This window comes from Zootoca vivipara, chromosome 3, assembly GCF_963506605.1.
Source record: "Zootoca vivipara chromosome 3, rZooViv1.1, whole genome shotgun sequence".
NCBI classification, from domain to species: Eukaryota; Metazoa; Chordata; class Lepidosauria; order Squamata; family Lacertidae; genus Zootoca; species Zootoca vivipara.
The window spans coordinates 27,897,771-27,922,999 of record NC_083278.1 but is presented as its reverse complement, the minus strand read 5'-3'; the positions used below and the strand labels follow the sequence as shown (position 1 = coordinate 27,922,999).

Sequence of the window (25,229 nt, the reverse complement as noted above, 5' to 3'; positions counted from 1 at the left end):
TAGCCTTTTCTTTGGAGCCAGCAAGGCTCTTCCCGGAATGGTATACACTTACAACAACAACAACAACAACAACAACAACAACAACAACAACTGCTCAGATAATAGGCTTCTTGTCAATTGCTACAGAGCATTCAACAAAGATAAAACAATGATAAAATAATGCTTATCATTCTTCTTCTTTGCTGTGAACTGCATAATCTGGATTCTAAATAAATGCAAAGGCTCCCCCCACAGCAGACTATCACCCTCTAAAACATAGAGGGCAGCATGGCAGGTGAGGAGGATGAAACAGAGCAGATAAGAGTCTGCATTCTTCCCTCATCATGGAAGTTTGGAAAGGCTGGACAGGATCTATCTGTTTCACATACTCCCAATGAAAATTGAAAACAAGCCGACATGCACAAATGAGTGACTTTCCCGTCACACCAACGTCTTTCCTTTCTCTCCCCCCCGCCACCCCACTGTATTATAAGAACGAAACAAAAAGTGGGAGTTTTCACAGAAGTTTCCAAATTCTGACCTTTGACTTAATATGAAAGGACCTTTGCCCGCCTACGGCAATTTGCTTCTTCATGACGCTGAATCGGTTGAACCGACAGATCAGGAGGCCAGCGCTGTGGGCACGCAGGTTGAAGTCCACATCGTCACACACAAACCTGTCGGGCGGAGGGGACGCAGAATGCAAGAAGCAATAGTCCTTCATTAGCTGAAGTGTTTCAAATTGCAAGGACATCACAATGGTAGATGTGTTTTTTAAAAGGAAAAGTGTAAACCAAGACATCAAGGAAACGGGTTCAAGCATGACATTTGACAGGAAAGGGGTATCAGTGCTCTGGCAGGCAGCACCACTGCAAGATTAAGGACCAAGCCCCACATAGATAATATGTTTATATATATATATATATTCTAAATTAAATAAGCCAGGTTTGATATTGAAAACTTTTGCACATGATGCCAGTGAGGGATTCAAAGAAGCTATTTTCATCAGGACCACAGCAGGAGAGGAAAAGTAAAAACTTCCTCCTCGCCACCTGCCAAGATCCTGATAATTGTCACCTCCCCTAAGAACTGCCATTTGCGTTTGTTTTAACATGCAAGTTAAGTGCAAAGACACGTTAATCATCACATCTAGTTTGGCCCTGTTTATTTCATTTTAGTAGTTATGTTTCTCCGTTGCCTTGTGCAACGAGCCTGTAGGCGATGTGCAAAGGAAGAATTGACGACACATCAAAAGAAGTATTAGCAATGTCAAAATACAAACTTACGACATTAATCAAGCCAAGCAACAGAAATAAATATAGACACCAACAGAATCATATAAAAACTAAAAGACACCCCCCCCCAACACACACCAGTTAAAACTGATCACTGTCAACTGAATACAGACTAAAAGCAAGATATTGAGAAGATGTCAGAAGCCCACGAAGGACAGATGAGTCTGTACCTGGTGCTGAAAAGACATTAAAGGTAGGTGCTAGACAGGCATTCCAAGGGAAAACATTCCACAAATGTGAGGTACCATTGCAAATACTTTCTCCCTACTTCAGAATGAGGGAGCACACACAGAAGTGCCTATGTAGATGATCTGGGGTATGTGTGAGTACTTCTAAAAAAAGACATCCCATTAAGTACTGGGGTCCCAAGCCATTTAGGGCTTGGGGGTCAAAACCATCACTTTTGACCTACAAACTGGGCCTAGAAAAGCATTAGAAGTCAGTGAAACTCTAAAACAATGGAGGGAGGATATAGCTCTGTAAAGGTAAAGGGACCTCTGACCATTAGGTCCAGTTGTGACTGACTCTGGGGTTGCGGCGCTCATCTTGCATTATTGGCCAAGGGAGCCGGCGTACAGCTTCCAGGTCATGTGGCCAGCATGACAAAGCCGCTTCTGGCAAACCAGAACAGCACACGGAAACACCGTTTACCTTCCCTCTGTAGCGGTACCTATTTATCTACTTGCACTTGACGTGCTTTCAAACTGCCAGGTTGGCAGGAGCTGGGACCGAACAACGGGAGCTCACCCTGTCGCAGGACCTTCTGATCGGCAAGCCCTAGACTCTGTGGTTTAACCCATAGCGCCACCCACATCCCATAGCTCCTTAGGGACTATCAAATATAGGGTGGCTTATGCTACCAGAGACAAAAAAATCTACTTCATCAGCCTTGCCTCACCTGTTCTGGTTATACTGAACGTTCTGCGTTAGGTCCACGTTCAGCATGATAAAATCGTGAACATGGCAGCAAGAGAACGGCTCCTTGATCTCTCTGCTCTTGGTTTTACTTGACCACTTCCTCATCCCAATCAAGGCATAGTGGGTGACATCCGGAGTTGATTCAATATGCTGAAGAATTTGCTTCAAGGAAATGTTCCTTTCAGTCCATGTGTATTCACTGCAAGTGGCCAGAGAAACAGTTCAAAATCAGATCGCTCGAGGAAGCCCAGTCAAAACGCCACCCCAAAGAAACCGCCCTTTACCTTTTTCTGTCACCTGAGCAATCCATTTCTACAGCATTCCACATGACACAGGAGTCGTCAGAGATGACGATGAAAGGCCAGATGTCTTGGGGCTTAACGCCTAGCTCCTCCTGCCGATTCCGCTCAAGCTCCAGGTTGTGGTAGGACAGTTCCTTTATTAGGAAGTGAGCAGCGCCTAAAACCAATCGCCAAAAAAGAGAGAAGCAAACCACACACTGTAACGGGAGAACTGAAATCAACATTTTATCTAGAAACCTTATGCTGTATCCTTATCTCTCACCCACACACTCGACTTTGCTTTATTCTAAGGCTGACAGCAAATTCAAGTATTTTTAGACTGAAGCCTGGAAGTCAGTCCTACTAAATGTAATGGGCTTACTTCTGAGTAGCCATGTTGGCATTGCTTAGTGATTAAGCACCTGCCTTTTAGTTGATTCATTACTTGATTAAATTTGAATATGTGTATGTTGTTTTGAAATATTGAAGGGTGAGGTTAGATTATCTTCCTCTCTGTTTTGTGCTTTGCTGGCATCTGAGTACATTTTTATTTAAATAAGCTGTTGTTGCTGATTTTAATCTATTGTGTGTTACTTTTGACTCTTTGCGTTCCTGCACTTTGATGCTGTTTTAGCCTGGTGTTTGTGTTTCAATGGTGGATTATTGTTTTATCCATGCTTGTTTTGATATTTCACAATCCGCTTTAATACCGTTTGAAAATTTCGCATAGGCAGCTGGTTCGCCACTGTGAGAACAGAATACTGAACTAGGTGAGCCAATGGTCTGATCCAGCAGCCGGGCTCTTAATTCATTCTTACGTTCCTCTCCAAAAAGGTGCCAGGAGGCTATTGTTTTGGTTCCATCCCACCAGGCAAGCCACTCCTATAACCAACCAAGGCTTTATTTAATTATGCAAAAAATTCATGCCATTTAGACCTCACTGCATTCACACAGCCGAGAATTTCACCATATACATACCCACTCCAGCACTGTTGAAAATACTTGGCAGAACAAGCATGATGTGATTGGGCCAGTATTTTTTATATATTGCCATTTCGTACTCTTTGACGACTAGGACGTGCAAATGGCTGGCCCCATCCATTGCATGGTAAAGGTTAAAAAGTCCATGTTCGTGACGTCCAGTTGTGGGAGTAAAAGTAGGGCTCTTTATATAATCTTGGCTCTATAAAGTTAGGAATCTGTGTTATTATGGTGGTTAATAGAAGCAACAACAACAAAGAAGCTAGAGAGAGAGGAGGGTCAACAACTAAATATATTGGCATTGTTTCATTGTAATCAACAGGCTTCCACCAAGTTACACAAAGCTGAACAGCTTACCTGCTAGCTAAAAATTTCAATACGTTCATGAGAAACCAAACCAAACCAAATGAAATAAATGCCTGGATCACTTCACTTATTGCATTCATTGCTGGATGAGCATTTCAAGAATTTTGTACTGAACATCCCACTTTTGTGTCACGGAAGCCTCTGCTGGATCAAAGAGGTGGAATTTGATACAACCCTAGGTTGAGACGAATGAACTGAGGTCCCAGGGCCCTCTGAAGAGCATTTGGTTCCCTAGCTGCGAACCCAAAGGCCAGAGAAGTGTATGAAGGAAGCGGGGTGGTTTGCCTTAAAGCATTCCTTGGGAGAACTGAGCGTGGCGATGGTTCCACCATCCTCTATCCTCCTTCAAGGGATAGGGACTGTACAGTTAACTATGGCATGACACTGAGCAGAGCGAAGTAATAAATTCTGAAGTGCTCTTCATAACAAAGCCCTTAAACCAGGCATCCCCAAACTGCGGCCCTCCAGATGTTTTGGCCTACAACTCCCATGATCCCTAGCTAAGAGGACCAGTGGTCAGGGATGATGGGAATTGTAGTCCAAAACATCTGGAGGGCCGAAGTTTGGGGATGCCTGCCTTAAACCCTTTTAGAATTATACAACGAAACTGAACTTTGACCACTCCAGACACTATGGCTTCAATACCAAGCTTCCCCCCTACACATCTCCTGTCTTCCTGCTTTGCTTAATTTTCAGCATGATGAAATATTATGGTAGACTCAAAAGTTTCCTGTTTTCTGTGACATTGCAGGTGGTCATAATAAACGGTCTTCATAATTTTCCCCAAAAAGAAGTGGCGGTACAATGCTTAGCCATGCATGTTAGTGTAATATTCCCTATGCTTAGCTTATGCATGGGTGTCTCTCCGATAGAAAGCCTATTTATTTGGCAGGCAGAGGACTGGCAAACTGTACCCAAAGAAGAGGAAGTCATCATCCCTGCTATGAAATAAGGGGTGCCACTTTGTCCCTGCCCATCACTCCTTCTCTCCTCTACTACACCATTGCCTTCAAGGTAGATATCTCATAGACATCTCATAGAATCATAGCGTTGGAAGGGACCCTGAGGATCATTCTAGTCCAATCCCCTGCAATGCATGAATATGCAGCTGTCCTTTACAGGGATCAAACCTGCAACCTTGGCGTTATCAGCACCATGCTGTAACCAACCGAGCTATCCAGCTAAAATCAGTATATAAAATAAGAGTTTCTCTTCTCGAGACCATTGGCAAGCAGTTCTCCTGGCAGCAACATTTTACAACTTTGCCTATTTTGATGATGCACATCTAAAAATATATGGGGAGCTTTGTCTCTTTGGTGATCCTATGACATGCTCCAAAGAGATATGCAGCTCTACTAAAGGCCTATTTCAGTACTGGACAGTTTGCATGCTGTCTTCCTGTGCAGCACAGATATTATACAGAAAGAAAAGCAGGGTACTTTTACCATTATCCAGAAGCAGAGCCAACCCAGGGTAGGCAATTTATATCATGACCCCGTACGAATGCAAAACAAGGTCTTTGCATGGCTCACGTTGATATTTACCTACCTTATCAGTGACAAGAGGCAATCTCATACTCTCCAGCTGTCTTCCCGGATGACTAAAGACAAAATGGTGCTCCTTGGACTTAGGGATGATGAAGTGAAGCTGAATTTCCTCTCCAAGCATAGAATAGGAAAAGGCAAAAGCGTGCAGGGTGGATTCATAAAGCTGAGGAGGGAGAATGACAGAAGCATAATCCACCTCACCAGCTATGGCATTGATGCACATGTAGTAGCGAATTAAATCTGAACAGGGTCAGGGAGTGCCATTTATGTAGAGATCAGTGGCCATTTATGATGATGTATTTGGAATGCAGACTCTGAAGGAATAGCGTCTGGCATTTGTGTACTACAGGGGTGGCCAACTCCCAAGAGACTGCAATCTACTCACAGAGTTAAAAAAAAGTGGCAGTGATCTACCCCCTTTTGGGGGGTTCGGGTCAAAGTTGTTGAGTTTTTTCAGGGAGGAGATAAAATGTTGAGCTTCTTTTAGGGGAGCCACAGTTGTTCAGCTTCTTTGGGGGGAGCCAATGATCTACCAGTGATCTACCGCAGACGTCCAGTGATCTACTGGTAGATCATGATCTACCTGTTGAACATGACTAGTGTACTAGATACTTTTGGGTTTTACTAATTCTGCCACAGTTCTACTACACCCTTTAAAAATTACAAAGGTTGAACTTTGGTTAGTCTGTCATGGTGTTGAGGGCAATCTATGTTTCTAACATATATCAGGTTAAAAGATATAGTACTTATATAAACTAAGGACAGGAACAAATGAAGATACAACTAAATTAACAAAATCTCTTTAGGGGTCTTTGCAGCAGACAAGAAAAATCTAGCAGCTCTTTCCGTTAATATTTTGTCCAAGTTAGCCAAAAAGGAGTCAGCCGAATGCCATTCAATTGTCCTTCCTGCATCTTAAGAGGATGGGAGTAAAATAAGGCATTTTGATCAGCTTACAGAGCTATATTCCAAAAAGAGTTAATGTTTCCATTGCTCCATTCCCACAATGGCAGAGCCATTCGTTATAGGGGATAGCTTAAAAGCATCCGTCAAGTACAGCAGAAGGGGAACAATTAAATCCAGCCCTAAAACAGGGCAGCCAATATTTGAGATCATCCAAATAATTGGCCTGACCCTTAGAAAAATCAGAAGACAAACCAAGATGAATGGGAGAGCAGCTGACAAAGAATAACATACAAAAACAAAACTAAAAGGGCTCTATCAGTCTTACCTGGTACCTGGGATTAAAGCCCATATACTGATGGCACTGCTCACAGTGATGGTAAGTGTTGTAAGCAGCGTATTTGGATAATCTCATCCGTGTTGTCTGACGGCGCATATACAAGTCCTCTTGTTTTCTGCTTGCTGTGCTATCTGTGCAAATATATTTTGATCGTGTCAGTTAAGTGAGCACCGGCCAGTGCAAAGGAATTGCCCCAGCCTTGAGTATCTTCTGACTGCAAAATTATACTGGTTGCCATCAAAAAGGAATCTGGGGAAAAGTTGCTATTCTCATGGGAGTGTTGACATGTTTACTGTAAACATTGTTCTCAATCTATCTGTCTATATGTAAATAATTTCTGTAGCCACCAACATCTTTGAAAAAGATTTCTCATGCTGTTTGACATAAACCACTGCCATATGTCACTGTAACTGACATATTTGTTTCCATTTCAGTTCAGCTTTAAAGTTAACAAACGAGGCAGTACCAGTAAATGTAATGTGCTCTGAATGCGGTGCTACATGTGTGCTAAGATTGTTATAAATATTAATATTATTTGGAAACCACAAATTTCGCTGTAGGGCAGGCATAGGCAAACAAGGCCCTCCAGATGTTTTGGGACTACAACTCCCATGATCCCTAGCTAACAGGACCAGTGGTCAGGGATGATGGGGATTGTAGTCCCAAAACATCTGGGGGGCCGAGTTTGCCTATGCCTGCTGTAGGGGGTTGAACTAGATGACTCAGTTCCCTTCCAATTCTATGATACTATGAACTTGTTCACTAGCACCCTCTAGCGGCATTGCTAAGTTCTCCTCAGAGTTTGCTTCTTACTGCTTTAGGCTGTAAACCACCCTGTGAACTTCAGATGAAGGGAGGCAAATAAATAGAATAAATATGTGCATGATGTGTGTGTGTGTGTGTGTGTGTGTGTGTGTGTGTGTGTGTGTGTACAAACACGCGTGCACACAAAATAAATCACAGCATTGTTGTAGTTTCAGCAAGATTATGGTCACATCCTGCACCACGCATTTAAAGTGCTCTTATACCAGGCATCCCCAAACTATGGCCCTCCAGATGTTTTGGTCTACAACTCCCATGATCCCTAGCTAACAGGGCCAGTGGTCGGGGAAGATGAAAATTGTAGTCCAAAACATCTGGAGGGCCAAAGTTTGGGGATGCCTCCCCCACAAAGAATCCTGGGAAACGTAGGGTGATGATGAAAGTTGTAAGGAGGCCCTTAACAAACTACATTTCCCATGGAACCTTTGGGAGAATCCATGACTCTAACAGAGCGCTTTACATTGATGGTAACACCAGTGCCCGAATTACAGCTCATCAGTCCACAAACCATACCTTGTGATAATTCAAGAAAGAGACTTGCCATTGCTCCCTCCTCCTCCTTCTTTTTAATTTCAGCCATATGCTGGGGACTTGAGGAATCAAAAGGCAAACACTGGGAAAAGGGGGCTGTGGGCAGGGGGCACCCCTTTCCCCACCCCCCTCCTAGACATTATTAGACTCCAGCTCCCATCTTCGCTGCTTGGGGCTGATGGGAGTTGAAATCCCCAAAAGGGCTGGAGGGACTCAGGTTCCCCACCCCTGTCGTATGAGTTTTAGGACTACAGCAATCAAGGCCGGATTAGAAAGCAGAACTAGCTAGAGATTAGGGGTCTCACTGAAGTCCATAATTACTTAATTCAGAATGTTGATGATGTCCAGATTGTACTGAATGCCCATAATCCAAACTGAGTGTCATTTCCCACACTTCTCATCAATGGAATGCAGAAAAAACCAGATTCTGATCAATACATTCTAACTGGACAGTTTTATGGCATGAAAGATCATTACCAAACAGGTGTCTGGTCAGAATAACTGGATAAATAACTAACCCTGACCTTCACTGCTTGTTTTCTGGACCCTTGAACAGATGAGACTTGCATCTTCATATTTTGGATCATGGATCGTGTAGTCGAAAGGCATTTTCTTGAATGTTTCTGGATCAGGCCACAGATCCCCTGACTGATGATAGTACAACTCTGATTCTTCTTTAATATCTATAATCATAGGAAAACAAACTCATGCTATGCACACTATTATACCCTTTTCAGCATTCAAAAATGCAAACTCAAAAATAATTATCCAATATAGAAGGAAGGGCAGTCCATATTGTCTTTGCCTGACTGCCAGCCTTTGGTAACAGCTGCATTAACTGAAGACTGAAATAAATGAACACCGGGGTGGGCAGATTACGAGCACAGCAATAAAACACTTAACTTCTCATAAACAAGAGAATTGCAGATTATTCATCCAAGGTTTGACATGTAGGACATACCAGTATTGATCTCCTCTTCGTCATAAACGTCTACTTCTGTCAACCGAATCAGCATTCTAGATAAAATACTGAGGAATTGCAGATAGGCACCTGTCTTTCCTATCTGTAAAGATATACATCAGAAACTTGCAGAAGTAGCTTATGAAATCTAAGCACATTAAAGTATCATATTTCAGATGCCTGAAAAGTCAGGTGACCAATGATTCAAAGCCCAGGTATGATGACATTCCTCTTACATGAAACAGAGAGGCAAAATTCACAATGTAATAAATAATGGTGATGATGATGGTGTCCCTGTTCTTGTTACCTACCTGTGGTGGTCCACTCAGTAGCAGCCTTCTTGGATGAAAGGTGTCCATCCTGCCTTCATTCCTGTTGTTATAGTCCATATGGATCGGTTTGGGGACAGTCCACTGGCGATAATAGAGAGACTGCTCAGTGCAGGTCATCATCTTACTCATGAGTGGGCGGAAAGAACTGGCCCACATGACCGAATGGTAAGGCAAGAGGGACGATGACTTGGGAAGCCCTGTGCTGTCTGCAGAAGTAACCATGTCATGCACCAGTTTGGGCAAGTAAACGATGGGCGGCTGCTGGGATGCTTTAGTCATGGAGCACTGAGAGGCCTGCAGAACGAAAGAGCTGTGGGCAGGTGCTGAAGAGGCAGAGGGAGATGAGGAAGGGGGTGGAGGCGACGAAGGGATGGAGGCCTGAGCAGCTTGGGCTGCCAGCTTTGAGTCTCTGTCTGCTTTCAGCCTTTGCTTTTCGGAGTTATTCACACTCTCTTCAGGGCTGCTGCCAAGTACCGGATGGGGAGACTTTCCCACCTCCCCTGCAGTTGCCAGAGGAGGAGATGTTTCGCTGCAGAAAGCTGTGCCTATGGACAAAATCCATAACTTTAATAGAGTGCTCTGTTAAATCATTAGCGGCAACTGAAGGCTGCGATATCCCCTGACGCAATATATAACCCCAGAGATAATTATTTATCCGTGATAAACACAAGTGGGAAGGTAGACTCTGCAGTGCACCGCTCCGCTTGAGCCCAGAGAGTGGCTTTTCCCTTACTGCATCACAGTGAGGCTTCCTTCAGCACACAAAAGCTAAGGCGCAATTCACACAACCATGTCCAAGGCAGTGAAGTGGAGATTTCTCAGGAAGTGTTGCCTTTATCATGTCTGTCTGTCTGTCTGTTTGCCCCCCCCCCTTTTTATGAGTGATGGCAAAAGCCAAGCAACCACAGCATTAGCAACACGGGTTAAATCATTAGGATTTCGGTCCCCAATGTATACAGTGGAACCTCGGTTTATGAACACCTCGGTTTATGAATTTTCAGTTTATGAACGCCGCGGACCCATCTGGAACGGATTAATTCACTTTCCATTACTTTTAATGGGAAAGTTCGCTTCAGTTTATGAACGCTTCAGTTTATGAACAGACTTCCGGAACCAATTACACCCATGTTTCAGTTTATGAACGCTTCAGTTTAAGTACTCCGCGGACCCGTCTGGAACGGATTAATCCACTTTCCATTACTTTCAATGGGAAAGTTCGCTTCAGTTTATGAACGGTTACTCCGCAGACCGTCTGGAACGGATTAATTCACTTTCCATTACTTTCAATGGGAAAGTTCGCTTCAGTTTATGAACGCTTCAGTTTATGAACAGACTTCCAGAACCAATTGTGTTCATAAACCGAGGTACCACTGTATATGGTATTGTAAAGGAGTCGTGATGATGTCTTACTTGATGCTTTAGAAGAGACAGAGGAAGCTGCAGAATCGTGTGAGCCAGACCTTTCTCTTTTGATGGGGCTTCTCTTTTCCGAAGCGGAGCCTATTCCACAATTGTGAAGAAATGGAAGTTGTGTTTGCATTTTCTGGACATGATCCATCAAACTTAAAAATGCAAAAGACTAGAGAAATAGTGCAGGGGCGAACAGTCTATATCCTCCTCCAGATATTGCTGGACTCCCAGCTCCCATCAGTCTTAGCCAGTTTATGGCTAACTGCCAGGGGTGGTGGAAGCTCACAAATGTCCCCCGCCCCCTTTTCAGGTCAATGGTCCTATGGATATCCCTTTACCTTCTGTTCCTGTTTCTTCATCTTCGTTATCAGTGCTGCTTAGCTTCTCTGGGTCACTCTCCAGGACATCATTTGCCACTACTGCTTTTTCCACTGGGACTTCAGAACTTACAAAATAGGCTGCCAAACCCAGTTCTTGCTCCAGGGCTGTTCTCACCAAGCAGGAGGAATTTATCAGACGTAGGTCACAGTACCTCAAGGACCTTGGTGGGACAGAAAGCAAGAGAGACAGACTGAAAGACCAGGTGAATTCTACAACATTACTGCGATATTAACTGAAAGCGCTTACTAACTGAAATCTGTTGTCATTTCCTGTCCACCTGGGACGTTTAGATAAAGCAGCGTGGCAAAATCCTGTTGCATTTCAATAACACCTTGACTGCTGCAATTTAGGGCTCATCCACACTTTATTTTGAACCCTATTTTATGTGTACTGCTTAATTCCCCTGGGTCCAAGAGATTTCCTTGTTCCATGGTTGTTTCTTGCAAAAATCCAGTCTTATCCACTGAATCCGATCTTATCTGGAAATCTTAACCAAGCTTCAATTCAGTGGGCAAGGACGTAATTTTGCAAGGCACAGCCGTGGAACAAGAAGAAAGCCCTTTCCCAAGGGAGGTGTGTGTATTTCATATAACTATTTTCCAATTCATACGTGTGTGTGTGTGTGTGAGATTACCTTGGGAGTGACTCTCCTTGGGGATCCATTCCACTAAAAATCAATATGCAAGGCAGTCCCTCCAGTTCCAAATAAGTCTGAGGCCTCCATTCGGCATCTTCAATCTTCTGCCAAATCTGCCAAAACATTTGAAACACACTGTTTTATAGTTCACTCTAGGGAAAGAGCTGCTGTACATGCAAGCTGTCATAATGTGGAGTCGTGGTTAAAAACTGTGAACCATCAAGTCCCTAGTTCAAACCTCAGCTGAGCCAAAAAACATGCTGAGTGGCCCTGGGCAAACTATGGCCATTCATTCACCCTCTACTCCCATTCAAGAGTACGGTTAAGAGAGGAACATTTATTTATTTGTCACTTTATTTACGGTAATTATAATCCATCTTTTGACAAAGTCCTCCACAAAGCGGCTTACATGTTTAAAATGCAAATCTACAGATAACTTTTAAAAATATACAAACAATAGTAACAAGATTCCCATGGAAAAGCATGCAGCGGGAGGAGAGGTGGAACAAGTTGTTACATTTGGCAAACTGAAAAGCTTGTGCTGCTGCTGGAACAATAAGAAGAGAGCGGTGTTGAATTCCTCCTATGGAATTTTACTTCCAAGTAAACAGGAGAGATAATGGAAAGTCAAAAGGCAACAAGCCAGCCGTTGGAGTGCATTCCTTCTCGGATGCTGATATCAGAATAAGTATCAGAAATTGTGGGTTGCCATCTGATTTATTTTGATACAGTATTAATCTGATTTTAAGCTCTATTTCAGTCGATTGCTGGATTTTATGTTTTAATGTATTATATATTTTGATGTTAGTTGCCCTGAGCCCGGTTTGGGGAGGGCAGGATATAAATATATTATTATTATTATTATTATTATTATTATTATTATTATTATTATTGGCACTGAGCAACCCTAGACATGTCTACTCTGAAATAAGCCCCATCAAATGACTTTATTTTCTCTGGTGCAGAACACATTTGGTCAATGGACAGTGCTAACCAGCAGTTGTCATGGAATGGTTGGACGCAGAGGAATGGTGGAAGGAACCAGCTGGGGAACCACCAAAGGAAGAAGGTCAGAATCCAGGGAATGGTGGTAGGACAAGAATGAGTGGTCAGAGGGGAAACGGGGAGGAGGAGGTGTCAGAAGCTGAAGAGGTAACAGAGCTTAGTGAGCAGGGAGAACCTGTGGCAGAGAGAAGTCCAGAATCAGAGGCAGAAGCTAAAGCAGATGAGTGGAAGGAGGGAGGCCAAGAGGCAGAGATGAGTCAGGCTGGTGAAGAGCCATGCGTTTCTCCCCCCTCCTGATGTGACAAGTTCCTCTCCTCCCTTGCCTCCCAGAATCAGAAGAGGCATGAAAAGAGCAGAGAAGTTGGCACACAGGCACAGTCTCCAACTGCTTGAGGAAAGCCCTGGAGAGAAGGGGACTTAGATGGCTTTGAGGAGGCAGGGACTTTCAGTCTCGGCAACTGGTTTTCATGGAGTAAGACCACTGGGAACGAGCTGCTTTGCTCATTAGGCCTGACACTCAACCAAGTCTGTAGAGATCATATTTTTGCTAATGAAGAGTTAACTGGTTTCCTGCTTGCCAGGGGGTTGGACTGGATGGCTCTTGTGGTCTCTTCCAACTCTATGATTCTATGATTCTATGATTCTAACTCCAACTTTGAGCTGTGTTATTACTGACCTGCAGGATCCTGTGACAGTCCATTAGAGTGGCTAGTCTATTAGAGAAAATGGAACATGGACACACCAACCTCAATCTGCCCTCAGCCAGCCCACACCAGCCTGCCTTCTGACTTGCCACTGGTCCAGGATGCGACCCTGCCTGCACTGGCTCTGGCTCTGCCTACTGCTGGTCTCCTTTCTTTCCACTCTACCAGTCCCAGTGGGCACCAGCTACCACAGGCATAATCTGCACAGCTGAAGTTGGAACTCCAGCTGGAGCAGAGAGGTTCTGCTTATTACCTTCAGTTGCTCTACAAAGTGCTTTCCTATGGTGATCCCAGAGTTGGGATTCCCCAGGATGATTTCGAAATGGTCTTCGAGGGCCAGCCTTTCCCTCACGTGGTTGAGGCGCTCGTAAGCGACCGCCGCCAAAGGTATGCACGGAATCCTTAGGACTACCATCAGCCCGTGCCCGTTGGGGCACTGGCGCGAAGAATTGATGAGGTTCTGAGCGATCTCTAGTGTTTCCACCGTGGTGTAGTTTTTCATCTGAGACAAGCCACACACCGCCATCATGGCTGCAGAGTAGTGCTGAACGAGCACGAAGGTCCTTATCACGGCGCTGTGCAGCCTAGGAAACCTGAAACAAAACAGAAAGCAGTGAGGGCCTGTGTGGATGCTTTGCTTGCAAAAAGCGATGGACCCCTGGAGAGGCATTGTGGTGCACATGGGACACCGTTATTCCCTCTGGTGGCAAACCTGAATGGCTGGATGCTTATTGGTTGGGAAGTGAAATGGATTCACCCAAAAAGAAGGCTGTGGCTTCTATATACTTGGGGGACCCCCCTCAGGATGAAGAAATATGGGGGAACGCTCCAGAAAACAAGAGCACTCAGCCAAGGAGCTTTAAAGGGCAGGACATGCCTGGAGAGCATGGACAAAAGTTAAGTGTGGATAGGCCCTAAATTACTTTTTTATAATCTGCCTGACACAATTTTAGCAGAACTTAGCAGAACTGTGATGGCAATGCATGTATACAGGTGAAACTCGGAAAATTAGAATATGTCGAAAAGTGCATTTATTTCAGTAATGCAACTTACTATTTTATTTTATTTTTAAACTTTTACAAATGCTTTCTTTTGGAAATTCCACAGTAATAAAACGAATAGTTACAATAATGCAAAAATAAACAAAAATAAACATCGCTATTACATTTCATTAATTACATTCCATTTATAAAAAAAATTTTTAAAAAATTATTTTTATTAAGGGTTTTCTTGGTTTACAAGGATATGTGCAATGTCTCTCTTAGCATTTTTACATATCAGTTTCATTTGTTGAGACATTGGTGAGGAGAGGGGAAGGAAAGTAGATGGGAGGAGGGTGGGGTGGGGTGGGCAAACAGAAGAAGACGGCTTCACCCCGGTATGGTTCCCCTTTATCACATACACAGCCCAACAAGACAATGACAAAAATCCACCAACAGCATACAAATCAATATGGTTAACCTGACCCAAAACATTCCATTTATAATTGACCCGCCTAACGACAAATAATTACAATTACAACAAATAAAGGCTTGACATATCTTGCTTTGCATGTCATGCATCTATCTCATATATTGGTTTCACCTTTTAAGTTGCATTACTGAAATAAATGCACTTTTCGACGGTATTCTAATTTTCCGAGTTTTACCTGTATATCAGTATATATCAGGGGCAGATCTAAAGGAACAAAGAATGCTGTCAGCCATTCAAACCTACAGTCTACCTATCAAACTACAATATAGTTTTTAAAAAAATGTAACCACACTGCAAGGCAAACACAGTACCTTTTCCCCAAAGCCATGACCATTGCTTCAAAAGAGCTGTCGTAACGTAGCAAGGGAAGGCTGTGTCCAGAAAGAGTGGATTCGATAAACTCTGACAATCCGTAGTACTTCTTGTTCTCATGGTACAAGTCCACACCCTTAAAATAAATGACAGTGACTATCAACAGGGTCATCCGTGGGGGTGATTTAACAGTTCACCAATCCAGTTATCACATTCTCGCAAATATACACAGGGCTATGAATAAGACCCTGTCCCTTCTCTGTGGCCAATACTACTTACCTCTTCCACCATGATCCTCACCAGTACCCACTCAGGGTGATGGATCAACCGTGCAAGCAGTTTAGGCAGCACAATGCTGACTGTGCCAGACACGGCGTGGATATTGGGGTGGAATTCAACACTGCGCTATTACAATTGCTCCATCGGTGCAAGTTGCCAGACGGAACCATCTCCCCTCTCCTCCCACCTGGAAGTTGTTCTGACCCCCAACCAGGGATGGAGAAGCCCCAGCTATGCTAAGCAGGACGCATTGTGCTGGCTCCCCGCTAGAGAAACTGTTTAGTTGAATCCTGACCCAAGTTTTTCTGCCTTTTGCTCCTAGTGCAATCAACACCCTCACTTGCTAGAGCAGAGCTTTCCAAACTTTTCACGTCGGTGTCACACTTTTTAGACATGTTATCGTTTTGCGACACAGTAAGTCAGTTTTACTAGCAAAGCAGAGATTAAACTAACTCCCCTTTCCAGGCCTGGGAGGAGTGTGGGTTCATTCACGCGACACATCTACACACTGCAGCCGACACACTAACGTGTTGCGACAGAAGCTCTGCACTAAAGAATCTGTTCTGGGACAGCTCAGTCAGCAGAGCATGAAACTCTTATATCCTCAGGGTTGTGGGTTTGAGTCCCACATGGATGGGGGTACTGGATTGCAGGGGGTTGGACTAGATGGCCCCACGGTCCCTTCTAGCTCTGCAATTCTGTTATCCTTTATACCCCAGCATTTTGGTGGCGCTGCAGATGTACTAGAGCACAGAGAATATTACGTGTTGTTTTGTAATCAACAGATCCCAAATCGCGCCTTCAATAAGGTTCTGTTTTAGTAGGGATAAAAGTAGAGAGGAGAGAATCAGGGGGTAAAGGAAAAGGTAAAGGGATTCAGAAGAACCAAGAGAAGTGACCGGAGATCAGCAAACACAGATGTGAGCCCCATCATTCTGCATAGCAGCTTTGCTTGGGAACATAACGCTGTGGTCATTAACACCCAGACCAGGCATTAAAGGGGGGGAGGAGAAAGCTCCCATAGATCCTAAGAGTTAACTTCTTACATTGTTGTATAATGACGGCCAGTGGATTTCATTATAAGGGCTGATGCGGGTGTGTTGCGTCTGCAATGCATAGGGGAAGGAAGTCACGTGAAGCGTCACAATATTTGGAGCGTCTTTCACCTCTCTGCAATTGAGCAGTCTGTCCACGAGCCCCATGGCTGGATCGGACTGAGGATAAGGGCTGTGAACTGCACTGTAAAATAAAAAACCAAGCAAATGAGAGTGCACAATGTTACTTTATGGCCAGTGCTCTTTTTCCAGAAGAGGTGCCGGAACTCACCATGAACGCCTCCCTCTTTCTCTTAGAGTGGCAATGGAACCCACCTGAGAGTTTCCAGGAACTGAGTTCTGGTGAGTTCCCCCTGGAAAAAAAGCCCTGTATATGGCAACCCCAACCTTCTCTGACCATTGGCCATGCTGGCTGGAGCTGATGGGAGACAGAATCCAACCTCTGGAGGGCCACAGGTTCCCCATCCCTGACACAGGGTAAAGGGACCCCTGACCATTAGGTCCAGTCGTGACCGACTCTGGGGTTGCACGCTCATCTCACATTATTGGCCGAGGGAGCCAGCGTATAGCTTCCAGGTCATGTGGCCTGCATGACAAAACCGCTTCTGGCAAACCAGAGCAGCACATGGAAACGCCGTTTACCTTCCCGCTGGAGCGGTACCTATTTATCTACTTGCATTTTGACGTGCTTTCGAACTGCTAGGTTGGCAGGAGCTGGGACTGAGCAACGGGAGCTCACCCCGTCACAGGGATTCGAACCGCCGACCTTCTGATCAGCAAGCCTTCTGATCAGCAAGACCTTCTGATCAGCAAGCCCTAGGCTCAGTGGTTTAACCACAGCGCCACCTCGGTCCCTTCAAAATTGATACATACGCATCAATTAAAAACAACAACAACTATCAAAAGAGTGATCTTTGGGTCACCTTTAATGAAATTTATTATTATTATTATTATTATTATTATTATTTAAAAAGCACTTTACTACTCAGACCCTGAGGATGCATTTTTGACAATGGCTGTAATATAAAGAACTGAAGTAGCATTAAGGATAACTGTTTGTAGTGCAGCTGTCACACAGCCAGTGTCAAAGGAAGCAGGTTTGTCTTTGGAGATGATTGTACAATACAATACAATTGTCTATTGCAACCGGTGTCTCATTGCTAACATCATAATCTGGGAAGTGAATTCTTTCTTACCTTACAAGGTCCCAGTGGGCATGGTCATGGATCAGCACAAAGAGTGTGTGTGGATTCTGCATCGAGTTTTGTAAGAAGGCTTCAAACTTAGTCTGTGCTTCTGCATCGAGTTTGACCACATATTGCTCCACCCTCTGCTTGGTAAGGTGCTCCTTCTCCAATCCAAGTTCCAACAAGACACCTAAGGGAAGACAACAAATGACTATCGGACAGTCAAAAAGCAAGCGTTGCCAACTGTGACTTTTGTACGCGTTTTCCGGCAACCAGCACCTGAATGCCAGAGGTGGAACAGCGTCTGCTGATAAGTCACTTCCGAAGGAGGGACGCAGATCAGAAAATCAACTTTCTCAAAGGAACCCAAGTCAAGGTTTTGAGTGCTGGAGTCTGCAATGGAGCAAACGTGGGAAAGCAATTTCTGAGCCACTGCAAGCTGGAAGGGGCGGATCTGATGGTGCTCAAGGTTATAACCTAGAGGGGGAGAGAGAGAAAAAAGAATGGTGAAAAAGAAAGAGAGCCAGGCCTTAACTTTATTTACAGCATGAATGTTGAAGATAGCCATGTGAGATATGGAGCAGCACACCTAAGTTTGCTGCAGCTCTCTGCTCTGGAACATCATGATCTGATCACGTGACTCCACAGGGGGAGGGAGATATGCATGGAGGGTCTTGCCTTGGAGCGAGGAGCTGGAGCCACATGGAGGCAACTAGGGGTTGTCAAAGAGAAGCAAGGTATGTCCAAGAAAAATAAAAGGCCCAGTTACATAGGGGAAAGCATGGACCCTCTATTCCCCATGCATTTTGCAGTCTGCCCTTTTGTCAGAGTTGCTTCATTCTTGCCTTTTTCTAAAGCAGCGTTTCTCAACCGGTGTTCCGTGGCACACTACTGTGCCGCGAGACGCTGGCTGGTGTGCCGCGACGAGAAGGGCGATTCGCATTGTCACGTCGCTGACCCGCCGGAAAGGAAGCTGGCCGGGTCACGACGCGAGGCGAGCGCCCGCATCGTGACCCAGCCAGCTTCCTTTCCGGTTGGTCAGTGTTTTAAAATTGGCGGCCGCCAGGCACGTGACAATGCAAATCGCCCTTCTCGTCGCCGCACGTCGCGGCAAAATTTAGAGTCGGCATCCAGCCGGAGGCCAGAGAGGGCGCCGCCGCCTGGGGAGGAGGAGGCAGGCGGGGAAGGCTGCGCAGGGCTTCCCTTCGCCGGGCCAGAGCGGCGGCGGCTGCCTGGGGCGGCTGGGAGGGAGGAGGCGGCAGCTGCGCGCCCGTGTCTGCCCGCCTGGGGTCTGTGCGTGCCGTCTAATGTGTCCCCGCTCGCTCCGCAGGCTCTGCGCCTGGTGGGTCCGCCTGGCTACCGCGCAGCAGTTCTTCAGTGGCATGCTTTACGTCTCCCCTCCAAACTAAACTAAATATAGGGCGGCACAGAGTTGGTGTGCCTCGGGTTTTTTTTTCATAGAACAAGTGTGCCGTGGCCCAAAAAAGGTTGAGAAACACTGTTCTAAAGGTAGAATTCTCTCTGAATATTCCCTACCATTTTGTGTGTGTGTAGCGGCCCCTGTTTTCCCTGTCCAAAGCTCCAGGATAGCACCAGGTTCGTGACATTGTGGAAGATGCAAAATAGCGAGCAGGGTGCGAACACGGTTGTTGTTGCCACTGCCACTTCCATCACCATTAGTTGAATAAATGTCTTACGGGGGAAAGCTGTGCTCTCGCCGCTACTAATGGCAGGCCCTTCTTCCAAGAAACTCTTGGCGACCTGCTCCCCACCACCAAGAGGTTTGGTGAAATGGCCCCAATTTCTCTGCCCGCTGCTTCCCAAACAAAGGGTGGGAACACGCTGGACGTGGAGCAACTGCGAGTGTGTTCACAGCCAGGGTCTTTGTGAGGCGAACGTTCCACTCCAAATGCCTTGGAGGAAAGGAGTGAGAGGGACGCAATTCTGAAAAGGCAAATGTCCTCATATGTTACACACACAAACCACTTACTTGCGCAAATAGCTGCTCCAGCTGCATCGCCCGCTGCTGGTTTGTTCACTAAAGCAGAGAGCGAAGATGAAATGTGGGGCCTGTTTTCTTGATGAAATTTGTCCAGCAACACATCGACATCACCATCTGGTGGAATGAAAGGGGGAAGAAACGGCCACCATATTTTTGTGTTATGAAAACCATTTAGCATCTTAGCATCTCCCAAGCCATGTAACCTGTGCAAAGCAGCATGACATCCAACAAAAAGGCTAGGCCCCTGTTCCTGACACAGAAAGAGAAATATTTAAAGACTGTGGACGGGCCCTGGCATGAAATCCTGCAAGTGCAGGATGTGAAACCCGGGGCGAATATTCTAACGTGGCATTTGACCGGATTTTTGATAACTGAATCCTGAGTCTGTGCAAGCCGCAACAACTGCTTAGCGACTGGGTTTTAAAACCTTGTCTATACATAGACACATATGGTCTAAATCAGGCATCCCCAAACTTCGGCCCTCCAGATGTTTTGGACTACAATTCCCATCTTCCCCGACCACTGGTCCTGTTAGCTAGGGATCATGGGAGTTGTAGGACAAAACATCTGGAGGGCCGCAGTTTGGGGATGCCTGGTCTAAGTTCCCAGAAAGTCTTTCAGACAAATGCCTCTTTATAGATGTCTCGTTACGTACCTGGGCAGAGAGTACTGAAGAAGGCCCCCAGAGCCTCAACTTTCCCCGTAACGAGTTCATAACTAACTTCTTTCTGGTATTCCGCTGGACTGAGCATGCTTTCAGATAGTATTCTTGCTTGGTACTTCCCTAAGAGACATAAAAAAAAGGGGGAAGGGGTTCACATGCAACTGAGACACTTATACATCTAAACCAGAGTTTTCAATCAGTGTGCTGGGACACCCTGGGGTGCCTTCAATGATGGCCAGGGGTGCCGCAGGCAACATTGCCTCTGCCCCTCCTTCCTTCCCTCCCTTCCTCTGATGCTCTCTTGTGTCTCTGCCTCCCAAAGGCTTGCATGGCTCTTTATTGCAGCAGCCCTGGCTATAAAGCTCCGCAGGTGAATGGTGCCTTTGCGGTGGCTGCGGGGGCAGCTCAGAGACGAGGAATAGCAACAGCAGCTGCCCGGAGGACTCCCAAGGAGAGGTGAGAGGAGAGGAGGCTGAGGGAACACTCCACAAAGGAGGGTGTCTGAAAAAGGGTGAGAAACTGCCAGCTCTGTAGGCAAAGGGTGACATAACTGGGCTCCTGAGCCCCACAGGGGTACCGCAGAGAGAATGTAGTTGGTCAAGGGAGCCATGGACTCAAAAAGGTTGAAAACCTCTGATCTAAACACTTAAAGGCACATGATACAGTTATCTTCCTGAAACTGGTTGGTTTCTGGATGGGAGATTACATCAGCTGCCAAGTTCCTTGGAATAAAGGTGTGTGTGTGTGTGTGTGAACTTTTCTCACCAACATTATCATATACTATGGCCCCACAGATTTTGTCAGAGACATGACTCAAAGAAAAGTAAGGAAAGCAATGGCCAAACACAATCTTTAGGATCACAATTTAATTTAGGTACACCATTAGGTTTCACACACACACACACACACACACACACACACACACACACACAAATGTGCTTACAGCTTTTACCAGAGATAGAAAACATGGTGACTCCCAGATGTTGCAGGACTCCAACTCCCATCAACCCTTGCTAGGATAACCAATGATCAGGGATTGTGGGTGCTGTAGTCCAAAAAATATCAGGAGGCCACTACATTGGCTGCCTCTGCTTTATAAGGCCACTCTCCCCTACTTCGCTTCACTTTCTTTGGCCATTTCAAGTGTTTCTAAGTGACATCTAAGAGTCAATTCCCTTCTGAAAATAATTCAGAAACCCAAATCTTGAGTAGAATCTAAAGAATTAGGAAAAGAACTCATTTAGCCTGTTTGAAAGTAGTCTAATTGTTGGTTAATTCTATATAATGCTTCCTCTTTAGCGGAGCAGTTTACCTAGTCAAACACTACAGTTCTGAGCAACCTAAACATGTGGCTCCATTTCTGGCCACAGGACAGTGTGATTATCAGGCCAAGCAAAAGTTGAAAGAACAGGGGCAATAAAGGCAGCCTGTGTGGTGTAGTGGTTAGAGAGTTGGACTAGGACTTCAGAGACCAGGGTTCAAATCCCCACTTAGTCATGAAGCTCACTGGGTGAACATGGGGCAGTTACTGTATTACTGCTTTAACAGGGTTGCTGTGAGAATAAAATTGGCAGAGGGAGAACCATATACACCACCACAAAGGAAAAGTAGGATATAAATGTAAAATTAAGGGCTCATCCAGACTTCCTTTACCACTGAATCGGAGCAAACAGCAATCCTTTGAAAACCCGAATTGATCTTTGTTCCGATTCAGTGATAAAGGGCAATTTTTAAAAAGTGCTCAGGCGTGTAGCTTTAGAGTGCAGACCTATGTGTGGCACAAAAGGACGCCTTTGTCGGATCATGCAAACCTAAAGAAAAGACTGAAGACCCAAATATGTGTGCAGTGCAAAGACAGAATATGCTATATAAAATCATTGGATCCAAGTGTCCCTGTTTTCAAGGGACAGTCCCAGATTTACAGAAGCCAGCCCAGTTTCTGATTTGATCCCGGAATGTCCCGCTTTTCCTTCAGATCTCTCTATTTTCATTGGAGAACTGTTGGAGGGTATGGAGTTACATGACCCCCAAGTCAAGGATATAAGTAACCTCATACAAGGAGATAAATAACCTATACAACCTTTGGTAGGCATGTGAAGGCAGCCCTATATAGGGAAGTGTTGTTGTTTTTAATGTCCAATGTTTCATTATGTTTTATATATTCTGTAAGCCTCCCAGAGTGGCTGGGGCAACTCAAGATGTGTGGGATCTAAATAAAAAATATAAAAAATATATGATGATTATGATCATTGATGATGATTGAAGAGGACACCCCTATTTTCATCAGAGAAATGTTGGAAAGTATGCAAACGTGCTCTCGTACATCACCAGGTATATGAAATTCTACTTTGTACATGCCGACGGTTAAAGCCTTTTGCCCATTAGCCTGCTAACAGCTAGGGCCAAAGCCACTCCATAACAAGAATGCTAGAAAGGTCCACGTATTGCTTTAGCAGCTCACCTGTCACAGCAATGCAAGAGTCAATGGTTCTGTTTCTACAAGCGCATATGATCACCACATAGTTGGTCTTCACTAGCTTTCCCTCAACGAGCATCTTAAACATTTCTGAGAGCCCCTCCGCTAAAGAATAGGTGCACTCAATGATGTGGACACTGTCATTACATGAGCTGGCTGCCAGTCCCGCCAGCCAGGGAAGCTGAGCTGATGTCACTGGGGCAATTGGGCCAGGAACCTGAGGGAAAGCTTGTGGGTTGGCCTGTTGGTACTGACGAATTTCAGAAAGATGAGACTCCCGCCATGAACGCATGAAGATCTGCTCCAAGTCCTCAATCAAAGGCACCTGGTCTGAAGCTATGGAAACATCAACATGGCATCAAAAGCAGGCAAAGGTTAGGACTTTAATCTACTAACAAAGCTAGGTCTCCCCTTGCCGTGCTCTGAGCATAATTAAAGGGCTAATGGTTTTGGGGTTCACGCATGTCATGCCACAGACTTTCCCAAAATGATCTGTTGCTTTTGCACCAGCCAAGACAAATTCCGCAGCATGAGAAAACCACCCGCAGATCTTGTGCTCTCTAGGTCCTTTGCAGGCAAAATAGGTAGCCTATAAATTATATGCAATCCCCTGGTAACTCAAGAACTCCACAGAGTTCAATTTGCATCTTATTGTAAGTGATCATTCTAGTCCACATGGCAATGGATAATATCAGGAGATCATAATGCTTGGTAAAATATGGAAATACATTTAGAAATGAAATTATTATTATTAATAATAATAATATTATTATTGCTTTGAGAAAGTTTGCATCTTTCTCATTAGAGGTTCCACTATTACGGTATTTCTAATTTCAATGCAGTTACTACCAGAATTTTGACAGATACTAACAGACTTGTTCATACTGCCTTCATTTTTAGATCTGCGCTGGCTGCCTATTCACTTCCAATACATATTTAAGTTGCTGATGCTTACCTATAAGTGGCATGGGATACACAAATACCTGAAGAAGTGCCTATTAGGTGAGCCAATTCTGGCTTGGGTGGTGGTAAGGCACTGGGTAAGCCTAGATCTTTGGTGGAGGGGAGGTTGGAACCTCTGCCTGCCCCTCCTTGGGAAAGGGTATCCTGTTAAAAGGATCCAGGAGGAGTGGCTCTGTCTGATGCCCAGGCTAGGGCATACCACTCCTCCAATGGGGGCTCTGTGGGGAGTACCACTAATTGATGTAGGTCATAGGGCTTCCCCCCCCCCCGGGTTTACCCTTAGACGCACTCCCAGCAGGCAGGCTGGAGTGGATTAGGAACTGCTTACCCAATGCCTACGCAAAACCAATCTCTACTGTAACCAATAAAGTTGTGGCCATATTCAAGCCAAAAACCCAAAATGCTGTTGTCCTGTGTGGTTATTCATCCCTCTAGAGCAGTGGTTCCCAACAGGTGGTCCGGGGACCCCCAGGGGTCCGTGAGCTATGCCAGAGGGGTCCACAAGATGCCATTAGAATAAAAAATATATTAAATATATTTCGTATGATAACAGATTTTTTGTTTTGGCCGCTTCCTGCATGAGCAGAGTCTAGCGCAAAACTAGAATTAGATAGAGGCAATAGTTCTGCTGTATGCCGTTAGGTGGCGCTTTACAAACACTACTGTTTTGCAAAGAGGCAGCGCGCACATTCTACTAACGCTCACCTCCCCAAGATGCTTTGCGCGCGTCGGCTTCATTTGTGCGCTACTGCGCAGGTACCCTGTCTTCTCCATTCCCCTCCCTCCCTGGCGCGCGCTGCCTCTTTGCAAAACAGTAGTGTTTGTAAACAAAGCGTTGTTTTTCGCGGAAGCTACAGTTCGCGTAGTTAAAAATAGACCGTTGGTTAAAAAGTGGTTCGTTAAAACGACAAAGGCCTACAGATGAAGAGGAAGATAATGCATTTGATGTTCAAGCAAGTAAGTCAGTGACTCTCGAACCGATCTTGTCAGTGTCCATTGAACCTAAATCGTTGGCGTCCCTTGAACCTAACCCTTCCAAGATCAGTGTTAAGCTTACTGGAAAAATTAGAAAATATAACTCTGATTACTTGGAAATCGGTTTTACGGTTTAATGGGGGTCCTTGTCACAATAGCGGCTCGATGAGGGGTCCTCAAGAAAATTTTGTTGGGAACCCCTGCTCTAGAGAACCGTGAGATCACGGGGTCTTGGCACGCAGGTGCCCTATTTGCTAAGGGACTTTAACTTAGTGCAACATTGAATTTCACGTACTGGGTAGGATTCACTGTTGACAGAAGCCTTGCGCAAGGACTTCTGTCTGTGCAACAGGGTGATCCCCTCTCCTGGGAATTGGCTCAGGGAGGGTTCAGGATAACCCCCAAAAAAGCATGTTTGGGAGGAAAGGGGGATTGTTCCATTTGGCAAGC

General features: G+C 45.1%; 1 protein-coding gene across 1 annotated transcript in view; it reads right to left on the bottom strand.

Annotated features, from left to right (window-relative positions):
- The window catches only part of GREB1 (growth regulating estrogen receptor binding 1), a 63,541-nt gene that overhangs the window by 6,065 nt on the left and 32,247 nt on the right, over positions 1–25,229 (bottom strand). Inside the window, exons 11-30 of the mRNA XM_035109833.2 lie at positions 22,827–23,177; positions 20,357–20,485; positions 19,690–19,815; positions 17,979–18,176; positions 17,709–17,889; positions 16,504–16,696; positions 15,178–15,314; positions 13,647–13,986; positions 11,682–11,797; positions 11,005–11,207; positions 10,667–10,756; positions 9,236–9,801; positions 8,925–9,027; positions 8,488–8,646; positions 6,599–6,741; positions 5,369–5,530; positions 3,452–3,656; positions 2,477–2,651; positions 2,173–2,391; positions 521–656 (exon numbers count right to left, since the gene is read on the bottom strand). Coding sequence (XP_034965724.2) covers positions 521–656; positions 2,173–2,391; positions 2,477–2,651; positions 3,452–3,656; positions 5,369–5,530; positions 6,599–6,741; positions 8,488–8,646; positions 8,925–9,027; positions 9,236–9,801; positions 10,667–10,756; positions 11,005–11,207; positions 11,682–11,797; positions 13,647–13,986; positions 15,178–15,314; positions 16,504–16,696; positions 17,709–17,889; positions 17,979–18,176; positions 19,690–19,815; positions 20,357–20,485; positions 22,827–23,177 — 3,932 coding nt within the window. The remainder of the gene's footprint in view (positions 1–520; positions 657–2,172; positions 2,392–2,476; positions 2,652–3,451; positions 3,657–5,368; positions 5,531–6,598; positions 6,742–8,487; positions 8,647–8,924; positions 9,028–9,235; positions 9,802–10,666; positions 10,757–11,004; positions 11,208–11,681; positions 11,798–13,646; positions 13,987–15,177; positions 15,315–16,503; positions 16,697–17,708; positions 17,890–17,978; positions 18,177–19,689; positions 19,816–20,356; positions 20,486–22,826; positions 23,178–25,229) is intronic.